Here is a 23,179-nt window from a genome sequence, read left to right as displayed (position 1 = left end):
AGCGGTGCTATATGTCTGTGAGCGGTATACGCACTGGCAGAACGTTCACTGTAGGGGTTAACCAGTGTGACAGTTTTATAGATCGGGTCATTCTGAACGCAACAATACCAAACCTGTGGAGTTTGTTTGTTTATTTTTGTTAGTTATTTTGCTTTGCTATTTGTTTTTTTTAATATTTGTGTCAATCACCTATTTTTACTCTTCCTAGTACATTAATTTGCATCCTAATGTGAGATGGGGTTAGGTAAAATATACATCATTCACCCTTTTCCTCCCCACCATTCCAGCACCATTTGATCTATGCTCCCTACTGGTCATCTGGTTTCAAATATTGTTTCCCATATACCTCACGTAACTGCTGCAGCCATACATGTACATCCATATAGAGTTAGTGGCATATGGAATGATCGGCTGCAGTGGTGTATTGTCATTAGCCAATGGAAACAATGCACCAGTGAGGAATATTGAGTAGGTGGCACTGGAATGATGGGAGCAAAGGGGCGAATCAGAATTATTTAGTTTAGAAAGGTAATGTGCCATCGCCACTAGTGCTCCATAATATTTGGGTTATTTGCAGCCGTCACTGCTTACACTGTCTGATTCAGTCCTTCTACTTAACCATGCTGCACTTGCACCTCACTATTATAGACGGCATAACATTTTTTTCTACACCTGTTTGACTTTTCTTACCAGTGTTATACCTACTATTTATTGAACTTATTTTTTACTGACTCTGATCCCTAGGTCACTTAGACCTTTAAAAAGGTTTTTTTTTACCCTTTTTGGGATATGAGCTTTTCTTTTTCATATTCTAGAATATGCATGTCTACATAGTATATTGCCCAGCCACGTAGTATATTGCCCAGTCACGTAGTATATTGCCCAGTCACGTAGTATATTGCCCAGTCACGTAGTATATTGCCCAGCCACGTGGTATATTGCCCAGCCACGTAGTATATTGCCCAGCCACATAGTGTATTGCCCAGTCACGTAGTATATTGCCCAGTCACGTAGTATATTGCCCAGTCACGTAGTATATTGCCCAGTCACGTAGTATATTGCCCAGCCACGTGGTATATTGCCCAGCCACGTAGTGTATTGCCCAGTCACGTAGTATATTGCCCAGTCACGTAGTATATTGCCCAGTTACGTAGTATATTGCCCAGTCACGTAGTATATTGCCCAGCCACGTAGTATATTGCCCAGTCACATAGTATATTGCCCAGTCACGTAGTATATTGCCCAGTCACGTAGTATATTGCCCAGCCACGTGGTATATTGCCCAGCCACGTAGTGTATTGCCCAGTCACGTAGTATATTGCCCAGTCACGTAGTATATTGCCCAGTTACGTAGTATATTGCCCAGCCACGTAGTATATTGCCCAGCCACATAGTGTATTGCCCAGTCACGTAGTATATTGCCCAGTCACGTAGTATATTGCCCAGTCACGTAGTATATTGCCCAGCCACGTAGTATATTGCCCAGCCACGTAGCATATTGCCCAGCCACGTAGTATATTGCCCAGCGACATAGTATATTGCCCAGCGACATAGTATATTGCCCAGTGACGTAGTATATTGCCCAGCCACGTAGTATATTGCCCAGTTACGTAGTATATTGCCCAGCCACGCAGTATATTGCCCAGCGACGTAGTATATTGCTCAGTGACGTAATATATTGGCCAGCCACGTGGTATATTGCCTAGTGACATAGTATATTGCCCAGCCACGTAGTATATTGCCCAGTTACGTAGTATATTGCCCAGTGACGTAGTATACAGCACAGAGCCACGTAGTATATTGCCCAGCTACGTAGTATATTGCCCAGCTACGTAGTATATTGCCCAGTGACGTAGTATACAGCACAGAGCCACGTAGTATATTGCCCAGCTACGTAGTATATTGGCCAGTCACGTAGTATATTGCCCAGCTACGTAGTATATTGGCCACCCACGTAGTATATTGCCCAGCTACGTAGTATATTGGCCAGCCACGTAGTATATTGCCCAGCTACGTAGTATATTGCCCAGCCAGGTTTGTCACAGGTGAAAAAATAAAAAATAAACATATACTCACCTTTCCGAGGGAGCCCTTGTAGTCCACGTTAGGTTCCGGTCCCAGGGTTGTTATTAGCGCAGGACCTGTGATGACGTCGCGGTCGCATGACCGTGACGTCATGGCAAGTCCTTCTGCCACCGGAACCTGCAACGGAAGATGGCGGCCGGCGCAAGCTTCAACGGAGGGTGTATAGCAGGTTTTTTTTTTAATTATAATTTTTAACATTACTTTTTTTTACTATTGATGCCGCATAGGCAGCGTCAATAGTAAAAAGTTGGGGACACACAGGGTTAATAGCGGCGGTAACGGAGTGCGTTACCGCCGTCATTACCCTATGTTAGCGGTGGCCGGAGGGGAGTATGCGGGCGACAGGCACTGGCTGCGGGGAGTAAGGAGCGGCCATTTTCTTCCGGACTGTGACCGTCGCTGATTGGTCGCGGCAGCCACGACAGGCAGCTGGCGAGACCAATCAGCGAATGACAGAAGGACAGACAGACAGAAGTGACCCTTAGATAATTATATATATATAGATGTCACATAAACTAATTATGCACATTTGTTAACCGTTTGCATAGCCCTTGGCACTTTTTTCCACACTGGCCAGGCCGACTTATTTTTGCACATTATGTCCTCATAGTTTTAATTTACATGGTTATTGTTTGTATAATTTACATTTTAAACTGATCATAATAAAATATTGAGAATTTGAAGGCGATAGCTTTGTTCTTCTTTTTTCTGATGCATTTGTTTGTTGAAAGCTGCCTAAAGCTGGTTTCACATTGGCGTTTTTTGGGGTGCGTTTTTGCGGTAAAAAACGCAAAAAAACGCATGGTGAAAAAACGCATGTAAACGCGTGTAAACGCTGCGTTTTTTTGACGCATGCGTTTTTGCATGTGGTGAAAAAAACGCGGCGTTTTGACGCGTTTACATGCGTTTTTACATGCGTTTGCGTTTTTTAAATGCATGCTGAGAAATGTGTGACAGCTGCCAATCATCAAAAAAAAGTAAAAAACCCACTATAAACAGAAACAGTTAGGGTTAGGGGTAGGGGTAGGGATCATAATCCTAACCCTAACCCTACCCCTAACCCTAACCCTAAGGGATCCTAACCCTAACCCTACCCCTAACCCTAACCCTACCCCTAACCCTAAGGGATCCTAACCCTAACCCTACCCCTAACCCTAACCCTACCCCTAAGAGATCCTAACCCTACCCCTAACCCTAACCCTACCCCTAACCCTAACCATAAAGGGATTAGGGGTAGGGTTAGGGTTAGGATCCCTTAGGGTTAGGGTTAGGGGTAGGGTTAGGGGTAGGGTTAGGGGTAGGGTTAGGTTCCCTTTATCACCTTTATGTTGGGGGGTGGCATATCAGTGTGTTTTCTGTTTTTTAATAAAAAAACGCATGCGTTTTTTACCGCAAAAAACGCATGCACCAAAAAACGCATGCGTCCCCATTGACTCCAATGTATTTTTTGACCCAAAAAAAACGCATGAAAACGCATGCGTTTTTTTTTGGTCCAAAAAACGCTTCTAAAAATACTACAAGTAGCATTTCAGAAAATGAACGCATGCAGTAAAAAAACGCATGCGTCAAAAAACGCGACCAAACGCGTACACAGAAAAACGCATGCGTTTTCAATGTTAAAGATAGTTTTTTTTAAAAAAAACGCTGCAGACAAAAACGCAAGTGTGAAACCACCCTAACCTAGGCAAATCACATCTCTGAAGGTACATGTGCTGTATTGTCATTAGCCAATGGAAACAATGCACCAGTTAGGAATATTGAGTAGGTGGCACTGCAATGATGGGAGCAAAGGGACGAATCAGAATTATTTAGTTTTTAGATGTATTGTTGCCCGTGTGAAGCTCTTTTACTATCTTGGACTTTTTACAATTTTTATTCAACAATTACACTTAAATACAATTGTTCTAGTAGTAATAGTGATATTCTTGATAGGCACTAACAAAGGGTCACCTGACTAGACACTATAAGGCTATGTGCACACGTCAGGATTTCTGGCAGAAATTTTCCTGACAAAAACCTGACATTTCTGCCAGAAATCCGCATGCGTTTTTTTCGCGCGTTTTTGATGCGTTTTTTCTTGCGTTTTTTCCAAATGCATAGAATAGCGGGAAAAACGTGAAAAAAACGCAAAATTAATGAACATGCTGCTTTTTTACCGCGATGCGTTTTTTTGCGGAAAAAAACGCATCATGTGCACAAAAATTGCAGAATGCATTCTAAATAATAGGATGCATATGTCTGCAGTTTCTAATGCGGTTTTATCGCATTTTTATCGTGAAAAAACCTGAACGTGTGCACATACCCTAAGAGTCTGCTGCACTGCTTGATCAACGTGCAGCTCATGAATACAGTACAATGGACAGAGCTGCCCACTATGCAAGGTGGTAAGTGGCACAACAGTGACAAAAGCAGAAAAGGAGCAAGATAATAATAATAATTTTATTTCTATAGCGCCAAATATATTCCGCAGCACTTTACATTTTAGAGGGGACCTGTACAGACAATAAAAGACATTACAGCATAACAATAATCACATAAATCCACAGATACCAAGAGGAATGAGGGTCCTGCTCGCAAGCTTACAATCTATGAGGAAATAGGGGAGACACGAAAGGTGGATGGTAACAATTGCTTTCATTGTTCTGATCAGCCATTATGTAAGAAATCGGGTGTTCATGTAATGCTGCATGAACCGATTTTCAGCCAGAATATGTAACCGTACAGACAGAGGGCTATTAAGTGCATAAAGCGTGTGAGAACATGATACAAGGAACCTGTTATGGTGAAAAATTTTAATAAGCAACACAGGGATAGTTAAATAAATGTGTTGAGGCGGTAGGCCAGTCTGAAGAAATGCGTGGGTATTGGGGATTATTCGAATTATCCTGGGTAGTACATTCCAAAGAATTGGCACAGTCTTGGAGACGGGATTGGGAGGTTCTGATTATTGAGGATGTTAACCTCAGGTCATTAGCAGAACGGAGGGCGCAGGTATGGGGGTAGACTAAGAAAAAGGAAGAGATGTAGGGTGGTGCTAAACGGTGGAGTGCTTTGTGGGTCAGGGTATTAAGTTTATATTGAATTCTGGAGTGGATGGGTAACCAGTGCAATGACTGGCACAAGGTAGAAGCATCCGTGTAATGGTTGGTGAGGAATATGAGCAAGAGTGATGTGATTCATTAACTACTTCACTTTTACGTCATATGCCATGTCCCTGCCTTTAATGCAGGCTTACAAGCCGTCAAGCCATCATCTGCCTCGAACAGTCATGGGTGGAGCGAAGCCTGTGCCTCTCAACTTGTTAAGTGCCTCTGTCAATCTGTGACAGCGGCATTTAACATACGCTGGCAGGGGAACACATTATTAAACATGCCCATCGGCACACCAGTGACATGATCGTGGGGCACCGATGGGTTGCTATGACAGCCGGGAGTCATGCTTGTCATTACGATGCTCCTGCGAAAGCCAGCCTTTAGATGGCGTTCCTAGGAGTTTGTGATTTTCACTAGATCAGCTGAACCCAGTTTCAAGTCCTCAAAGAGGACTATTAAATACAGTAAAAAATATAAAAAATAATACACAAAAGTTCAAATCACCCCTCTTTTGACCCATTAAAAATAAAATAATTAAAAAAATAAAAAATACACATATTTGGTATCGCTGCGTTCACGAAAGTCTGATCTATCAAAATATAAAGTAAATTAACCTGATCGGTAAACGGCGTAATAAGAAATAAAATAAAATACAATAATCTTTTTTTGATGCCACAGCATTGCAATGAAAACATTGTATCTACCTGCTGCAGAGGGCAAGTATGTTATTTGTCTTTATACAAACTGAACAGATGGGTCTGTGTCTTGAGTAAATGAATGCTGTAATAAGTGGCGCATTAGTAAAATTTTCCAAGTTAAAATAAAGGAAAGTTACCTCTTTAAATTTTGGATGTGCAGCATCTTGTAGTAATTGCAATATCACTCCTTCACTGGTGGTTAGAAATGCTCCACTCTGCTTCATTCTGGAAAGCGCCACAAAGCGATCAACCTGACTAATGAAACAATAATCTTTGCAAATTATCACCGACAAAATAAACTGACATGGTATTTAACTTTATTTTAGACAAATTTCAAAGCAATAATATGCAAATTGTATCTTCAAAGAGAAAGACGACTTGAGTGCCCCCTAAGTAGCAATTGTAAGGCTATGTGCACACGTTCAGGATTTCTCGCAGAAAATTCCTGAGAATTCCGGACATTTTCTGCAAGAAATCCGCAAGAAAACCGCATGCGTTTTTGCCGCGGTTTTGACGCGTTTTTTTCCGGACACTTCCCAATGCATTTTGGAGTGGGAAATCCGCAAAAAAAACGGAAAATTAATGAACATGCTGCGTTTTTTGCCGCGATGCGTTTTTTCGCGGAAAAAAACGCATCATGTGCACAAAACATGCGGAATTCATTCTAAATGATGGGATGCTTATTGTATGCGGTTTTTTGCGGTTTTATAGCGTTTTTATCGGGGAAAAAACGCAACGTGTGCACACAGCCTAAAAGTGAAGAAACAGTAAAAATTAAGCCTCCAAGTCATGCAGTCGTTTTTAACTTAATCCTTGCATTGAACACCTTAACAAGTTGCAGCATTTCTGCGTAACTGAGGAGTTGCACAAAAATGTCACAACTTTTGAAGTTGTCATGCCAGTCTATAGCTGACTTAGCTAACAAGGGTGGAGCAGGGATAGAGCAAATTATCATATATAAAAAGATCATTATACATTCTCTATCACTAGCTTATGAATAACCCATAATGCCATGTGTTGGGAGAAAAGCATCCAGCCCTTTTCTAAATGCTGTTGGAAGAGTAAGACTGTAGAATACCCAAATGCAGGAGGTAATAATGGTACATACTAGAACTGTAATAGCAGCTACGGCACTGATTAAGAATAGTGACTCTGACTGCGGAGCCCCCCACCTTTTGGTTACCATGGCAACGTTAGGAATCCCTCCGCACTTATCAATATGTAAAGGGGCGGTGCGTAACAAGTTGGGAGCCAATCAAAATGACATGCTGTTTAACTGCCCCTCCCCTTTTTTCTGGGGTTATAAAAGGATGTCATACCCTTCCCTCCCCCCCTCCTCTGTGAACGGGTCCCGGAGGTGCTTGTGGCACTGTCTGGAAGGAGCATGGCAGACCCTCTGCTGGAGGCCCTGCGGTCCAGGTTCGAAAGGGAGGGTGAGCAATGGCTGACTGCTTTGGTCGCTGGGCTCAGAGTTCACCTTCCCAGCCCATCGGGAGCACTTTTAGTGCAACCCACGATGGCCGCCATCTCCCGTGGTGGAGCCCCCAGTCCCGCCGGTAAATACTTACAGGGAAGCGGTGGGGGGGTGACAGGCAAGGGGGCAGGAGGTTCACACGGCGTTCCCGCCCTCCTGCGCACTTCAGAGAGAGCTCTCCTTTTCTGACACGAAGCTCACGTCGGCGCCATGACAGAAAAAAAGGCCCGCCCACAAAACTCCCGCCCTCAAGTTCATCAGCTGCAGCAGTCGCGCAGCTCAGTAGCGGGAACCCTGCTTCTATGGCACCATTACCCTCTCCTGCTCTCCCCTGGCAGCCTCAGCAGGCATGCAGGAGCCCTGATAATGCTGCGGTCATAGCGGCTGCACAAACTGAGGGTCCATACTTCAGCCCAGTGCCTGCGGTAGCTGCCATGGGGGGCAGGAATAGCACTCACTCGTCAGGTTCCTCAGGAGAGCTGAGTATTCCCTTGCCTGACATACATACAAATGCCCCAGCAGGTGTCTTACAGAAAAGTATAACCCCTGCACAGGATATAATATCTGCAACAGGAGTTATACAGCACTTTATAGCCCCTACACAAGTTGGTCAGCATTTGGAGGCTGTAACCCCATCTGTCCCCATCTTATTTGACAGCCAGTTTCAGACACAGATTTTACCCACTGTCGTTACTACCCCTGTAGGTGCAAAACCGCCTACTCACGGTACCTCAGTGACTCATGCTCAAATCACACACTCGCATGGAGGAAGGCATGACAGGCGTAGGCGCCGTAGGTCATACTCATCTTCCTCTTCGTCCCCACATTCACGCCGTAGCCACCGCACAACAGAACAACATAAGAGGCGTTCCGCAAACTCACAAAGGAGATCTAGATCTTGTAGATTTGTTAAGTCTCGGACATCGAGGCAACGCTCACCATCATTTTCATCTGAGACGTCCAGCGAGTCTGCGAGCCCCGTTCGGATGTCTGGCCCTCCTCGAGACAGAAGAGAGTCAAGGGCAACGTCGAGGGCTTACAGCCTAGTTGAGCCAAGCGCACCTCCGGAGGTTTCAAGCCAGGGTCTTAACCTTGCCTCTGCATACTCTGGAGCTGGAGTTCCTCCATCTATGGGAGTCCCTCCTCCAGCCACTGGTTTATTATGCTTAATTTTAACAATAATACTTTAGTATCTGTACTTAAAGCAATGATGGAACAGATACCTAGGGTGAATTGTTCGGCAAAGGATGATGCGAAAATGAACTCATTGACTAGCGTGCACAAAGACGTTTTTTATTCTGGGGTTAGCGCGCTTGGTTCTCATTTAGATGAGGATACAAAAATTAAGATCTGGAAAAATTAATATATCGATATTTGGTCCTTGATATCAGTAGATCAGCATACGGTCGATAAGGAAAGACGGCCAGCAGAGAGGGTTTTTGATAGCGTTAAGCAAAAAGTGGCTAAGACAATAAACAATTGGTTACAAGCTTTCGCTATCTTAGGTTGCATTATGGGTCAGAAGCACCCTGAACGCTATTCTGAATTATTCATCTATCAGGACATGGTTTACAATTCCTAGAGGGTGCATGGGGGAACTGCTTGGTGGCGCTACGTCGAGGAATTTAGGAGGTGCCTGGGTTTCCAACCAGAAATTGGATGGGGGGTTAAAGCGAAGGATGTTTGGCTGCGCCTTATGTTATCTCAAAAACAGCCCCCCTTTTCAGCATGGACTACTGGACACACATCAACAGGCACCAATTCAGTGGTCGTGTGTAGACCCGGAGCCTGGTGGCTGTTTAATGAAGGGCATTGCCGATTCTACGGCATGTGCAAGTTCAAGCGTGTATGCTCTGCATGCGGGGGAGCTCACCCCACTGCAAAATGTCCTCGCCCGGCAGGAAAATTACCATCCAAACCACAGAAAAACGATCGCAAGGACTCCAGTGAACATAATCGCGATTGGCCCGTGGCTAAATCGGTACCATAAAAAAGATGCGGCTGAGCAAATACGTTTTGGCTTCACGTATGGTTTCTTCATTCCGTTTAAACTTCAGCGTGCGATATCCCTTTCAAATAATTTGAAATCTGCAGATGCACATCCGGAAATTCTTCGAGAAAAGATTGCGAAAGAGGTAGCATTAGGTAGAATGGCTGGGCCTTTTTTAGCCCCACCTTTTCAAAATATTAGGGTTTCTCCATTAGGAGTTGTCCCTAAAAAAGAACCTGGCACGTTTCGAATGATTCACCACCTGTCTTATCCTAGAGGTAATTCTGTCAATGACGGTATTTTGCTGGAGGATGCTTCAGTATCATACACATCGTTTGACAGAGCAGTAGCCATGATACGGGATTCGGGCCCTAGGGCCTGGCTAGCAAAAGCGGATATTGACTTCGCATTTCACTTGTTACCAGTACCTCCTGATTGCTTTCGAGTAGATGACAAGTACTACTATGATATGTGCCTCCCAATGGGCTGTTCTATCTCTTGCTACTATTTTGAACTTTTTAGCTCTTTTCTGGATTGGGTAGTGCGGCTTGAGATGGGCTGTAGTGCTATTACGCACTACCTGGATGATTTTCTTTTTGTTGGTCCTGAAAATTCTGATCTATGCCAAACATTAATCAACAAATTTAAAACGATAGCGTAGGATTTCGGTATACCTTTATCTAGGGAAATAACGATCAGTCCCGTTCAAACCTCGACATTTTTGGGTATAGAAATTGACACTGTTGCAATGGTATTTCACCTACCACCTGACAGAATTCAAAACACGTTGAGTTCAATTGAAGGTTTTAGCTCAGTGCGAAAAGTAACACTGGAACAAATGCAATCGCTATTAGGTTTACTTTTTGCTTGCAGAGTTATGCCTGTCGGAAGAGTTTATTCTCGGAGATTGTCTTTGGCAACGAGAGGGGTTTACAGCCAAGTCATAGATTGCATGTCACAAGGTCCATGCATGCGGACCTTGAGGTTTGGAAGTCCTTCATGCGGTCGTACAATTGTCACACGTGCTTTATGCCAAAAGAATTAACGAGTCAGGATTTAAAGTTATTCACGAATGCACGAATCTTCAGGTTTTTTAGCGGTTTTTGGTAATCAATGGTGTAGAGTTGCTGTCAATGGTGTAGAGACAGTTGGCCGGCATCCTGGGAAAGTCTAGGCATTTGTCATAATCCCGTTTTCTGTGAACTGTTTCCAATTGTTGTGTCGGTTGAGCTCTGGTGTGACAGTTTAGCTAACAGAAAGATTGTTTTTCAAACCAAAAACCCCAAAACCACGCTCTGCATAAATTTCATGTCGTCTACAGCCCTTTCAGTTTCGAATTGGCGCAGCAACGGAGGCCGCCAAAGCAGGTTTGCCCGACTCCGAGGTACAGAGGATCGGCAGATGGCACAGCTTGTTTTTATAGGTATATCCGGCCAGATCTATTAAATTAATACTGTCATCTTTATTTGCAGGTGCCGGCAGTCCAACAGTCTGGCTGTTAGGCCACTCCTACATATTTTGGGCAGGTCAAAGGGCTCAGTGTCGCCCAGGCGGCAGGAACCTGGGTTTTCAAGGTCTGAATTTTTTTTGGCGTGGTATAAAAAAGAGGTTTACAATGGCCATAAGTTTTGCCCGAAGTAGTGGACATAGCAAGAGAAGCCAGGGCGGTGGTGTTGGTTCTGCACCCTGGTGGCAATGACCTGTGTGCCCACAAAATTGCTGAATTAATGACAATAATGAGGTTCGACATAGCACGTTTCCACACTTTCTTTCAAGAACTCATAATTGTCTGGTCTGAAATGGTTCCCCGGGCAGTCTGGCAAGGGGCCAGAGATGGCATAGCCGTAGAGCGCACCAGGAGGACAATCAATGCCAGGATATCGAAATTTGTAAGAGAAAGGTTTGGTGTGGTGGTAAGACACAAGCAGTTGGAAGGGACAATAGATCGTTGCTAAGACCGGATGGCGTGCATCTTACAGATATAGGGCTCGATATTTTTCTATCGGGGTTACAGGATGGAATTGAGCAAGTCTTGTAATTGATGGGTGGGGACAGAGTCATGTGTAGGAACACATGATCCTTCCGTGGAGGGAATGAAAGAAAGGACACATGAGTATGGCTCGTCTACTGACTTGCCTGTGAATAGACTACAGGGCATTTGGCAGCGAGCATGGTTAATTAATTCATGTGCCTTTCTAAGTGTTTAAAATATGTTAACAGTTAAAAGAAATAACATAGTAACATAGTAACATAGTTAGTAAGGCCGAAAAAAGACATTTGTCCATCCAGTTCAGCCTATATTCCATCATAATAAATACCCAGATCTACGTCCTTCTACAGAACCTAATAATTGTATGATACAATATTGTTCTGCTCCAGGAAGACATCCAGGCCTCTCTTGAACCCCTCGACTGAGTTCGCCATCACCACCTCCTCAGGCAAGCAATTCCAGATTCTCACTGCCCTAACAGTAAAGAATCCTCTTCTATGTTGGTGGAAAAACCTTCTCTCCTCCAGACGCAAAGAATGCCCCCTTGTGCCCGTCACCTTCCTTGGTATAAACAGATCCTCAGCGAGATATTTGTATTGTCCCCTTATATACTTATACATGGTTATTAGATCGCCCCTCAGTCGTCTTTTTTCTAGACTAAATAATCCTAATTTCGCTTTAATAAAGCTGTGACCGACCTTCACCCATCAATTTAGTGTCTTGGTTTTATTGGTATGTCTAAGGGTTATGTGTTGGAGGGATTATGGTGAGTTTTGGTTGGGGTCTCCGCAGTCAGAACCCTTTCCTATTTAGCAGTCGGGACATGTGAACATAGCCTTATTTGGAACCAGAATACCCAAATCTTTCACTTGTTCTGCAGTCTCTCAGCAAAACACTGAATGGTGCTTTTATAATGAATGTGATATCTACCAGCAAAAGGGCATTGGTTTAAGACTGCAGGCCTTTACATCTAAGGCTTGTATGTTCAGCAATAACTTAAATCTTCATAATTTTTGCGCGTATGTGTTGTGCAGGGTAAAAATCTTCTCGGAACAAATATTACCCATAAACTGGTATTCACAGTTTTGAAAAGTAGACAATGGGTCTTCAAATATTCCACAATGTTGAGAGTTATAAAGTGATCATGAAAGCTTACTTTATTTATTTTGATGAGCAATTAATGTTCTTCTAAACACACCATGTCTCCTAGGTAATTGCATGTTAAGGTACCGTCACATTAAGCGACGCTGCAGCGATCTAGACAACGATGCCGATCACTGCAGCATCGCTGTTTGGTCGCTGGAGAGCTGTCACACAGACAGCTCTCCAGTGACCAACGATACCGAAGTCCCCATGTAACCAGGGTAAACATCGGGTTACTAAGCGCAGGGCCGCGCTTAGTAACCCGATGTTTACCCAGGTTACCATTGTAAAAGTAAAAAAAAAAACACTACATACTTACATTCCTGTCGCGTCCCCCAGCGTCAGCTTCCCTGCACTGTGTAAGCGCTGGCCGGAAAGCAGAGCGCTGATGTCACCGCTGTGCTCTGCTTTACGGCCGGCCGACGCTGACACTGGAGGACGCAGGGAAGCTGACAATGAGGAACGTGACAGGAATGTAAGTATGTAGTGGGTTTTTTTTACTTTTACAATGGTAACCAGGGTAAACATCAGGTTACTAAGCGCGGCCCTGCGCTTAGTAACCCGATGTTTACCCTGGTTACCAGTGAAGACATCGCTGAATCGGCGTCACACACGCCGATTCAGCGATGTCAGCGGGTGATCCAGCGACGAAATTAATTCCTGGACTTTCCCCAGCGACCAATGATCTCCCAGCAGGGGCCTGATCGTTGGTCGCTGTCACGCATAACGATTTCGTTAACGATATCATTGCTACGTCACAAAAAGCAACGATATCGTTAACGATATCGTTATGTGTGACGGAACCTTTAGTTAAAAGGGTTGCCTGGCACGTTTTGGGTATGTGCACACGTCAAGATTTCTTGCAGAAATTTCCCTGACAAAAAACGGACATTTCTGCCAGAAATCCGCATGCGTTTTTACCGCGATTTTACAGCGTTTTTGACGCGTTTTTGGTGCGTTTTTTCCCAAATGAATAGAATTGCGGGAAAAACGCAGAAAATCCGCAAAAATAATGAACATGCTCATTTTTTTACCGCGATGCGTTTTTTTCACGGAAAAAAAAGCATCCATGTGCACAAAACATGCAGAATGCATTCTAAATGATAGAATGCATAATGTATGCGTTTTTAATTACTTTTTATAGCGTTTTTAGCGCGAAAAAACGTGAAAAAAACCTGAACGTGTGCACATGGCCTTACTGTATATTCATGACCAGGTCAAAAATGTTAGACTGTTGAAGGGTCCGACAATCCCACCAATCAGCTTTTTATCACCTAATTCATCAGCTAGATGTAAACAGTGAGCAAAGCTAAACACTACTGCTCTGTCACACTGCTTAGTAGCTGCTGACAGATACTGCAGATTAGCTACTATTCTTTCAAAAGGGGACGATCTGCAGTAACTATGTAACTATCAGCAGACAGAAAATGGTGTTATAGAGCTATGTTGTTCAAAGCTGTAATCGGTTCACATCCGGTGACCAATCTATGAGAAGGTCATCAATATAAAAGTACTGGAAACCCCATTTAAAAGAGTATAAGCTATGTTACCACAAGTACTAGAAACCATTCACAATGATAAAGGGTTAACAGTATTCAGGTTCATGATTTTAATTTATATAATTGGACAATTATAAGAAAAGTATAGGATACACAAGCATTACCTACGGGATGAGCATGCATCAGCTACAACATGGACATCAAACCCTTTTTCTAGCAGGTCCAGTGTGGTGCTCTGCAAAACAAAACATGCACATTCAAAATCAATACAGGGTTGTAACCGGGGGTTGGAGTTCTTGGGGCTGGCAAGTGGGGCATGTGCCTTGGTGTCCCTAAGGTAGACAGTGGAGGCTGGCCCAATAAACAGTGGTGTTCAGCAGCCCAATGTGACAAACATACCAAACCACCCACCTAGAATGCAGAGCACCTCAATCATCAGCAGCCAGTTGTCTTTTTCAGCTGTCTGTGGTACCCTGTGTGCCAGGTGGCTGTTGCAACAATAAAAAACACTGCTGTATTAGAGGAGTGCAGCATGGATAGAGGTACAGGAGTCCTCATGCTCAATTTTTTGCGCTTGACCTTTCTCCATGTGGAATGACCCTCATTTTATGTTTCTTGTCTTTTCCAAATGTTTTTGCTCTTTCAAAGTTCCAGTGTGTGTCCTGGTCCTTTCTTTTACCCTGCATCCTTTTTCCATTGGCGGTTTTCAGTGTTTGCCCATTATTCTGTTTCTGCTTGGCAGGCGGTGGCACCACACAGTGATCCCAAGTGCTAGGCAAAGTTTGCAAGCATACTGAAAAAGGTATAGTGTCAAGTGGGTGGTAACAGGGGGGATATAAGGGAGAAGTGGATAGGCTGAAATTAGTGTGCGATTACCCATGGCTGTATTCTCTACAGCCATGGGTAATCGCACACTAATTTCAGCCTATCAACTTCTCCCTTACATCCCCCCTGTAACCACCCACTTTACACTATACAAGACATGGCAAAAATTTACAAAACTAAGCATGAGGTTCTACATTATCAACCCCAACACCACTGCTCCAATTTGACCCAGGTGTTTTTGGATTAGGAGGAGACTCCAAGAGAGATTTTGCCTTGCATCATGGATGATGTGAGGCACCACGTTGCTCCCCCTGCTAGTTCCCTGTCACTTCAGGCAGTGGTCAGCACCCACTGAGAGGTTCGCCATTACATGGGCTTTACACAGTCTAATCAGAATGTTAAACTGAGAACCTCATGGACAGTTTTGTTAATTTTACCTTAGTCGCAATAGATCAACGTGGTGTAATTTTTGGATGTGCGGACAAGGTTTTTCTCTACAGTTATAGTTTAGTCTGCAGATGAGATCGCTTGAGAGTAAAGGAGAACCTGCTTTGAGGTTGTCAGAGTGAGGACAGAAAATCAATTCAAAAACTCCCCTCTCCTCCATAGGCACAAATGTAGTGGCAGCTACCATTTACTGTTGGAGAGCTGTTAGGAGACAGTACAGGACATTTTTCTAAATATTTCACTACAAAGAGCAGTTGTACCCTAGATAGATGACAGTGAGTTCACTGATGGGGTCAGCACAGCAAAAGAATTGTTACTGTTTTACTCTTCCATTCTCAAAAAAAGGTCACTAAGTATCTATTAACAACTCGGCACAGATGGCGGCAGCCAGGGCACACGCTGCAAACACGTTTTCTCCAGTGGTGCTCTGAACGTCTGTGGAGAAAACCCAATCTGGCAGAAGATATCATGCATTTTAAGTTTATGCTTAAAACATACAACTCTGCCCCTCACCTCTCCAAACAAGCCTACTTCATAACCCACATCACCTCACTATCCAAAAATCCTAAATGACATTGATTCATTTCATTCTCTGCTCAACAAAGAGTGAAGGCCCTCACCACTGACCTCAGTGCTGATGATTTGGTCAATTATTTCAAAGAAAAAACTGACCATATTGACAGTAAGGCCACATTCACACGTTCCTTTTTATCCTGCGGGTTTTCCCGCAGCGGATTTGATAAATCTGCAGGGCAAACCCGCTGCGGTTATCCCTGCAGATTTATCGCGGTTTGTCCTGTGGGTTCCGCTGCGGGATTTACCCCTACTATTGATGCTGCATATGCAGCAATATGCAGCATCAATAGTAGTGTTAAAAATAATAAAATCATGATGATATACTCACCCTCTGACGTCCCGATCTCCTCGGCGCTGCAGGCGGCGGTCTGGTTACAAAGATGCTGTGCGACCAGGACCTTCGGTGACGTCACGGTCATGTGACCGCGACGTCACCGAAGGTCCTGGTCGCATAGCAAACCTGCGACCGGACGGCCGCGTGCAGAGCTGAGACTTCAGAGGTGAGTATATCATGATTTTTTATTTTAATTCTTTTTTTTTAATACAAATATGGTTCCCGGGGCCTGGAGGAGAGTCTCCTCTCCTCCACCCCGGGTATAACCCGCACATTATCCGCTTACTTCCCACATGGGGCTGTGCCCACCATGCGGGAAGTAAGCGGATCAATGCATTTCTATGGGTGCAGAATCGCTGCGATTCTGCACAAAGAAGTGACATGGTCCTTCTTTTTTTCCCGCAGCAATTCAGCGTGGTTTTTTCGGGTTTTTACGCATCATGTGCACTGCGGTTTCTGTTTTCCATAGGGTAACATTGTACTGTACCCTGCATGGAAAACAGCTGCGGACCCGCAGCAGCAAAATCCGCATAGTGTGAACATGGCCTAAATGTTCTCAATCTACTAATATCATGCAATGCCCTCCCTCCCGCACTGCATCTAGTTCACTTTCTGACTTTACCAGTCACGAAAGAAGTTAACAGGCTCCTTGCATCTTCTCGCCCTACTACCTTCATCGGTGACCCTATTCCCTCACATCTCCTCTAGTTGTTGGCTACATCGATGGTGCCATGATCAATGTTTTGGGTTTCTTGACCATGGAATGAATTACCTGTATGATGGACAACTTGCTAGAGATCTAACAAAAACAGAAAAACACATATTTGGTAGACGCCATACTACACTCATCAGGAGAGCTTTCAACTAAAGCAATATGGGATGAGAAATATACAGCCAGAAATAAAATGTGCAGCTAATGAATTCTTTTGAGAACCCTGCTATTAGAAGTGGAAATAAAGAAGAAAAAAAAAAAACAAACTCTGAATGAAAATAGGGGAGCAAGAGAAACGGACTATAAACTAAAATGTGTCTATACAAATGCACAGAGCATGGCATACAAACAAGGACAATTGGAACTGCTAAAGGTACCGTCACACTTAGCGACGCTGCAGCGATACCGACAACGATCCGGATCGCTGCAGCGTCGCTGTTTGGTCGCTGGAGAGCTCCGCTCTGCTTTCCGGCTGACCGACGCTCACAGCCAGTACAGGAGGAGAGCAGAGCACAGCGCTGGAAGACAGACGGCTGTAGGTAAGTATGTAGTGTTTGTTTTTTTTACTTTTAGGATGGTAACCAGGGTAAACATCGGGTTACTAAGCGCGGCCCTGCGCTTAGTTACCCGATGTTTACCCTGGTTACCAGTGAAGACATCGCTGAATCGGTGTCACACACGCCGATTGAGCGATGTCTGCGGGGAGTCCAGCGACCAAATAAAGTTCTGGACTTTCTTCCCCGACCAGCGACAGCACAGCAGGGGCCTGATCGCTGCTGCTTGTCACACTGGACGATATCGCTAGCGAGGACGCTGCAACGTCACGGATCGCTAGTGATATAGTCTAGTGTGACGGTACCTTTACACAGGAAGAGAGGTATTATGTCATAGGCATCACTAAAACAGATTTTAATGGACTCAAAAAGATGGTAGGAAAGGTACAATGCAGAAATGTCCAAGAAGGATGGGAGATTTTGCTAAATGAAATTCTCACTGCACAATAGATGACAATCCTGAAAAGAAGGAAGAATTGGAAGCATATAAAAAGAAAGCGTTAGAAGAGCAAAAGCCTGTAATGAAGTGAGGCTTACAAGGGAGACCAAAAACAGTAAAAAAGGATTTTAGGGGTATGTCAAAAGCAAAAGAAAAGTCAAAGATGCTATAGGAATATTACAGGATGAAGAGGGTGAAGTGGACAAAAATAATGTTGAAAAGGCCAAACTTTTAAATTCCAACTTTGCATCTGTGTCCCTAAAAAAGCACTTGTAACATCAACTGATTTTCATGGTGCCATCGAAGGATTAAAAGAATACACACTATCAATAAGCAGAGAGATGGTAAGGGAACACTTGGCTAATTTACATGAATTTAAATCTCCTGGTCCAGGTGAATTACATCCTAGGATACTGAAAGAGTTTGCACAGGAAATTGCAGAACCACTAGCCAGAATCTCTGAAAAATCCTGGAGAACAGGAGAAGTCCCAGAAGATTAGCGAAGGCCAAATGTTGTCCCTATCTTCAAAAAAGAGAAGAAGATGGAACCAGGAAATTACAGGTCAGTAAGCCTTACTTCTATATCAAGAAATATCTTTGAACAAATTATTAAACAGCTTGAATGTAAGTAATTGGATAAGAATACAGTAAATTACCAGAGCCAGCATGGGTTTATAGCAAACAAGTCATGCCAGACTAATCAAATTTCCTTCTATGAAGGAATCATTGACTGGTTGGATCATGGAAATGTGGTAGATGTGATATATCTCGACTTCAGCAACGCATTTGATAAAAGTATCTCATACTATCGTAATTGATAAAATGACCAAGTATGGGATTGACAAGGCTACAGTTAGGTGGATTCATAACTGGGTCAGTGATCTTACTCAATTTATCGAATTGGAGACGTGTTTCAAGTGGGGTATCACAAGGCTCTGTCCTGGTCCCAGTTTTGTTTAACATTTTTATAAATGATAAAGAAACTGAAGGTAAACTAATCAAATTTGCAGACCATGCAAAGCTAGGAGGGATAGCGAACACTAGAGAAGACAGGGAAATGATTCAGAAGGATCTAGATAAGCTTGAACAGTGGGCAGCGACTAATGGAATGGCATTTAACAGGGAGAAATGCAAGATTCTACATCTGGGCAAGAAAAACGAAAATTACATTTGCAGAAAGGGAGGAATAGCACTACGCAACAGCACGTGAAAAAGACTTGGGTATACTAATGGATCACAGACTGCACATGAGTCAGTGAGATGCAGCAGCAAAAAAAAGCAAACATTTCTAGGGTGTATTAAAAGAAGCATAGAGTTTAGATTACATGAAGCAATTATTCCCCTCTACTCCTCCTTGGTCAGGCCTCATCTAGAACACAGTGTCCAGTTCAGGGCATCGCATTTAAAAAAGACATTGATAAACTGGAGCAAGTTCAGTCAAGAGCTACCAGGATAGTGAGCAGACTGCAAAGTGTGTCCTACGTGGATCTGGGAATGTTTAGCTTGCAAAAAAAGGCTAATAGGAGACTTAATAGCTGTCTACAAATATATGAAGGGATGTCACAGTGTAGAGGGATCATCCTTAGTCTCATTTGCACATGGAAACAAGAGAAGCAATGGAAATAAACTGAAAGGGAGAACATACTGATCAGATATTAGAAAACACTTTATAACAGTGAAGGTGATCAATGAGTGGAACATGTTGCCAGGAGAGGTGGTGAGTTTTCCTTCAATGGAAGTCTTCAAACAGAGGCTGGACAGACATCTATGTGAGATGGTTTAGTGAATCCAGCACTGCATTAAGCAGGGGGTTGGACACTGACCTTTGAGGTCCCTTTCAACTTTAACATTCTATAATTCAGTCCCATTCACCAACTGTCACTCCTGCCTAATCCGCTATCTTTCAGATCACTCTGTTCTTGACCCTTTTCAATCTGATTTCTGCAACTTGCACTCTGAAACTGCCCTTACTAAAGTCTCCAATGATCTACTAACAATTAAATCTAATGGTCACTGCTCCCTGCTGATTCTCCTGCATCAATTTACAGCATTCAACATTGTAGATCACCAGCTCTTCCCCACTATGCTTCACTCTATCGGTCTCAAGGATACTGCTCTCTCTTTGTTCTCCTCCTGTCTCTGACAGCTCCTTTAACCCCTTTACCCCCAAGGGTGGATTGCACGTTATGGACCGGGCCAATTTTTACAATTCTGACCACTGTCCCTTTATGAGGTTATAACTCTGGAACGTTTCAACGGATCCCGGTGATTCTGACACTGTTTTCTCGAGACATATTGTACTTCATGATAGTGGTAAAATTTCTTTGATATTACCTGCTTTTATTTGTGAAAAAAACGGAAATTTGGCGAAAATTTTGCAATTTTCCAACTTTGAATTTATATGCAATTAAATCACAGAGATATGCCACACAAAATACTTAATAAGTAACATTTCCCACATGTCTACTTTACATCAGCACAATTTTGGAACCAATATTTTTTTGTTACGGAGTTATAAGGGTTAAAAGTTGACCAGCAATTTCTCATTTTTACAACACCATTTTTTTTAGGGACCACATCTCATTTGAAGTCATTTTGAGGGGTCTATATGATAGAAAATACCCAAATGTGACACCATTCTAAAAACTGCACCCCTCAATGTGCTCAAAACCACATTCAAGAAGTTTATTAACCCTTCAGGTGTTTCACAGGAATTTTTGGAATGTTTAAATAAAAATGAACATTTAACTTTTTTTCACAAAAAATTTACTTCAGCTCCAATTTGTTTTATTTTACCAAGGGTAACAGGAGAAAATGGACCCCAAACGTTGTTGTACAATTTGTCCTGAGTACGCCGATACCAGACATGTGGGGGTACACCACTGTTTGGGCGCATGACAGAGCTCGGAAGCGAAGGAGTGCCATTTGACTTTTCAATGCAAAATTGACTGGAATTGAGATGGGACGCCATGTTGCGTTTGGAGAGCCACTGATGTGCCTAAACATTGAAACCCCCCACAAGTGACACCATTTTGGAAAGTAGACCCACTAAGGAGCTTATCTAGATGTGTGGTGAGCACTTTGACCCACCAAGGGCTTCACAGAAGTTTATAATGCAGAGCCGTAAAAATAAAACTAAAATTTTTTCCACAAAAATTATTTTTTAGCCCCCAGTTTTGTATTTTCCCGAGGGTAACAGGAGAAATTGGACCCCAAAAGTTGTTGTCCAATTTGTCCTGAGTGCGCTGATACCCCATATGTGTGGGGGGGGGGGGGAAGGGGGACCACCGTTTGGGCACATGGGAGGGCTCGGAAGGGAAGGAGCGCCATTTGGAATGCAGACTTAGATGGAATGGTCTGCAGGCGTCACATTGCGTTTGCAGGGCCCCTAATGTACCTAAACAGTAGAAACCCCCCACAAGTGACACCATTTGGGAAAGTAGACCCCATAAGGAACTCATCTAGATATGATGTGAGAGCTTTGAACCCCCAAGTATTTCACTACAGTTTATAACGCAGAGCCGCGCAAATAAAAAATATTTTTTTTTCCACAAAAATTATTTTTTAGCCCCCAGTTTTGTATTTTTCCAAGGGTAACATGAGAAATTGGACCATAAATATCGTTGTCCAATTTGTCCTGAGTACGCTGATACCCAATATGTGGGGGGGAACCACCGTTTGAGTGCATGGCAGAGCTCGGAAGGGAAGGAGCATCATTTGGAATGCAGACTTAGATGGAATGGTCTGCAGGCGTCACATTGCGTTTGCAGAGCCCCATATGTACCTAAACAGTAGAAACCCCCCACAAGTGACCCCATATTGGAAACAAGACCCCCCAAGGAACTTTTCTAGATGTGTTGTGAGAACTTTGAACCTCCAAGGGTTTCACTACAGTTTATATCGCAGAGCAGTGAAAATAAAAAAATCCTTTTTTTTCCCACAAAAATTATTTTTTAGCCCCCAGTTTTGTATTTTCCCAAGGGTAACAGGAGAAATTGGACCCCAAAAGCCGTTGTCCAATTTGTCCTGAGTACGCTGATACCCCATATGTTGGGGTAAACCCCTGTTTGGGCACACGGGAGACCTCGGAAGGGAAGGAGCACTGTTTTACTTTTTTAACGCAGAATTGGATGGAATTGAGATCGGACGCCATGTCGCGTTTGGAGAGCCCCTGATGTGCCTAAACAGTGGAAACCCCCCAATTATAACTAAAACCCTAATCCAAACACACCCCTAACCCTAATCCCAACGGTAACCCTAACCACACCTCTAACCCAGACACACCCCTAACCCTAATCCCAACCGTAAATGTAATCCAAACCCTAACCTTATCTTTAGCCCCAACCCTAACTTTAGTCCCAACCCTAACTGTAGCCCTAACCCTAATGGGAGAATGGAAATAAATACATTTTTTCAATTTTTCCCTAACTAAGGGGGTGATGAAGGGGATTTTGATTTACTTTTATAGCGGGTTTTTTAGCGGATTTTTATGATTGGCAGCCGTCACATAATAAAAGACGCTTTTTATGGCAAAAAATATTTTTTGCGTTACCACATTTTGAGAGCTATAATTTTTCCATATTTTGGTCCACAGAGTCATGTGAGGTCTTGTATTTTGCGAGACGAGTTGACGTTTTTATTGGTAACATTTTCGGGCACGTGACATTTTTTGATCGCTTTTTATTCCGATTTTTGTGAGGCAGAATGACCAAAAACAAGCTATTCGTGAATTTCTTTTGGGGGAGGTGTTTATACCGTTCCGCGTTTGGTAAAATGGATAAAGCAGTTTTATTCAGTACGATTACAGCGATACCTCATTTATATCATTTTTTTAAGTTTTGGCGCTTTTATATGATAAAAACTATTTTATAGAAAAAATAATTATTTTTGCATCGCTTTATTCTGAGGACTATAACTTTTTTATTTTTTTGCTGATGATGCTGTATTGCGGCTCGTTATTTGCGGGACAAGATGACGCTTTCATCGGTCCCATGGTTATTTAAATCTGTCTTTTTGATCGTGTGTTATTCCACTTTTTGTTCGGCGGTATGATAATAAAGCGTTGTTTTTTGTCTCGTTTTTTTTTTTTTCTTACGGTGTTTACTGAAGGTGTTAACTAGTGATATAGTTTTATAGGTGGGGTCGTTACGGACGCGGTGATACTAAATATGTTTACTTTTATTGTTTGTTTGTTTTTATTTAGATAAAGAAATGAAATTATGGGAAAAATTATTATTTTTTTTATTATTATTTAGGAATTTTTTTTTTTTACATGTGTGGAAATTTCTTTTTTTACTTTTTTACTTTGTCCCAGGTGGGGA

At 43.0% G+C, this 23,179-nt stretch overlaps 1 protein-coding gene across 2 annotated transcripts in view; it reads right to left on the bottom strand.

Moving 5' to 3' along the window:
* The window catches only part of ISOC2 (isochorismatase domain containing 2), a 241,972-nt gene that overhangs the window by 12,163 nt on the left and 206,630 nt on the right, over positions 1 to 23,179 (bottom strand). For both annotated transcript variants that reach the window (XM_069740720.1, XM_069740721.1), the window contains exons 4-5: positions 14,136 to 14,206; positions 6,013 to 6,130 (exon numbers count right to left, since the gene is read on the bottom strand). In XM_069740720.1, the coding sequence (XP_069596821.1) occupies positions 6,013 to 6,130; positions 14,136 to 14,206 (189 nt within the window). The remainder of the gene's footprint in view (positions 1 to 6,012; positions 6,131 to 14,135; positions 14,207 to 23,179) is intronic.

This window comes from Ranitomeya imitator, chromosome 10 (genome assembly GCF_032444005.1).
Source record: "Ranitomeya imitator isolate aRanImi1 chromosome 10, aRanImi1.pri, whole genome shotgun sequence".
Taxonomy (NCBI): Eukaryota; Metazoa; Chordata; class Amphibia; order Anura; family Dendrobatidae; genus Ranitomeya; species Ranitomeya imitator.
The sequence above is the reverse complement of the archived record's forward strand: the minus strand, read 5'-3'. Positions and strand labels throughout refer to the sequence as shown.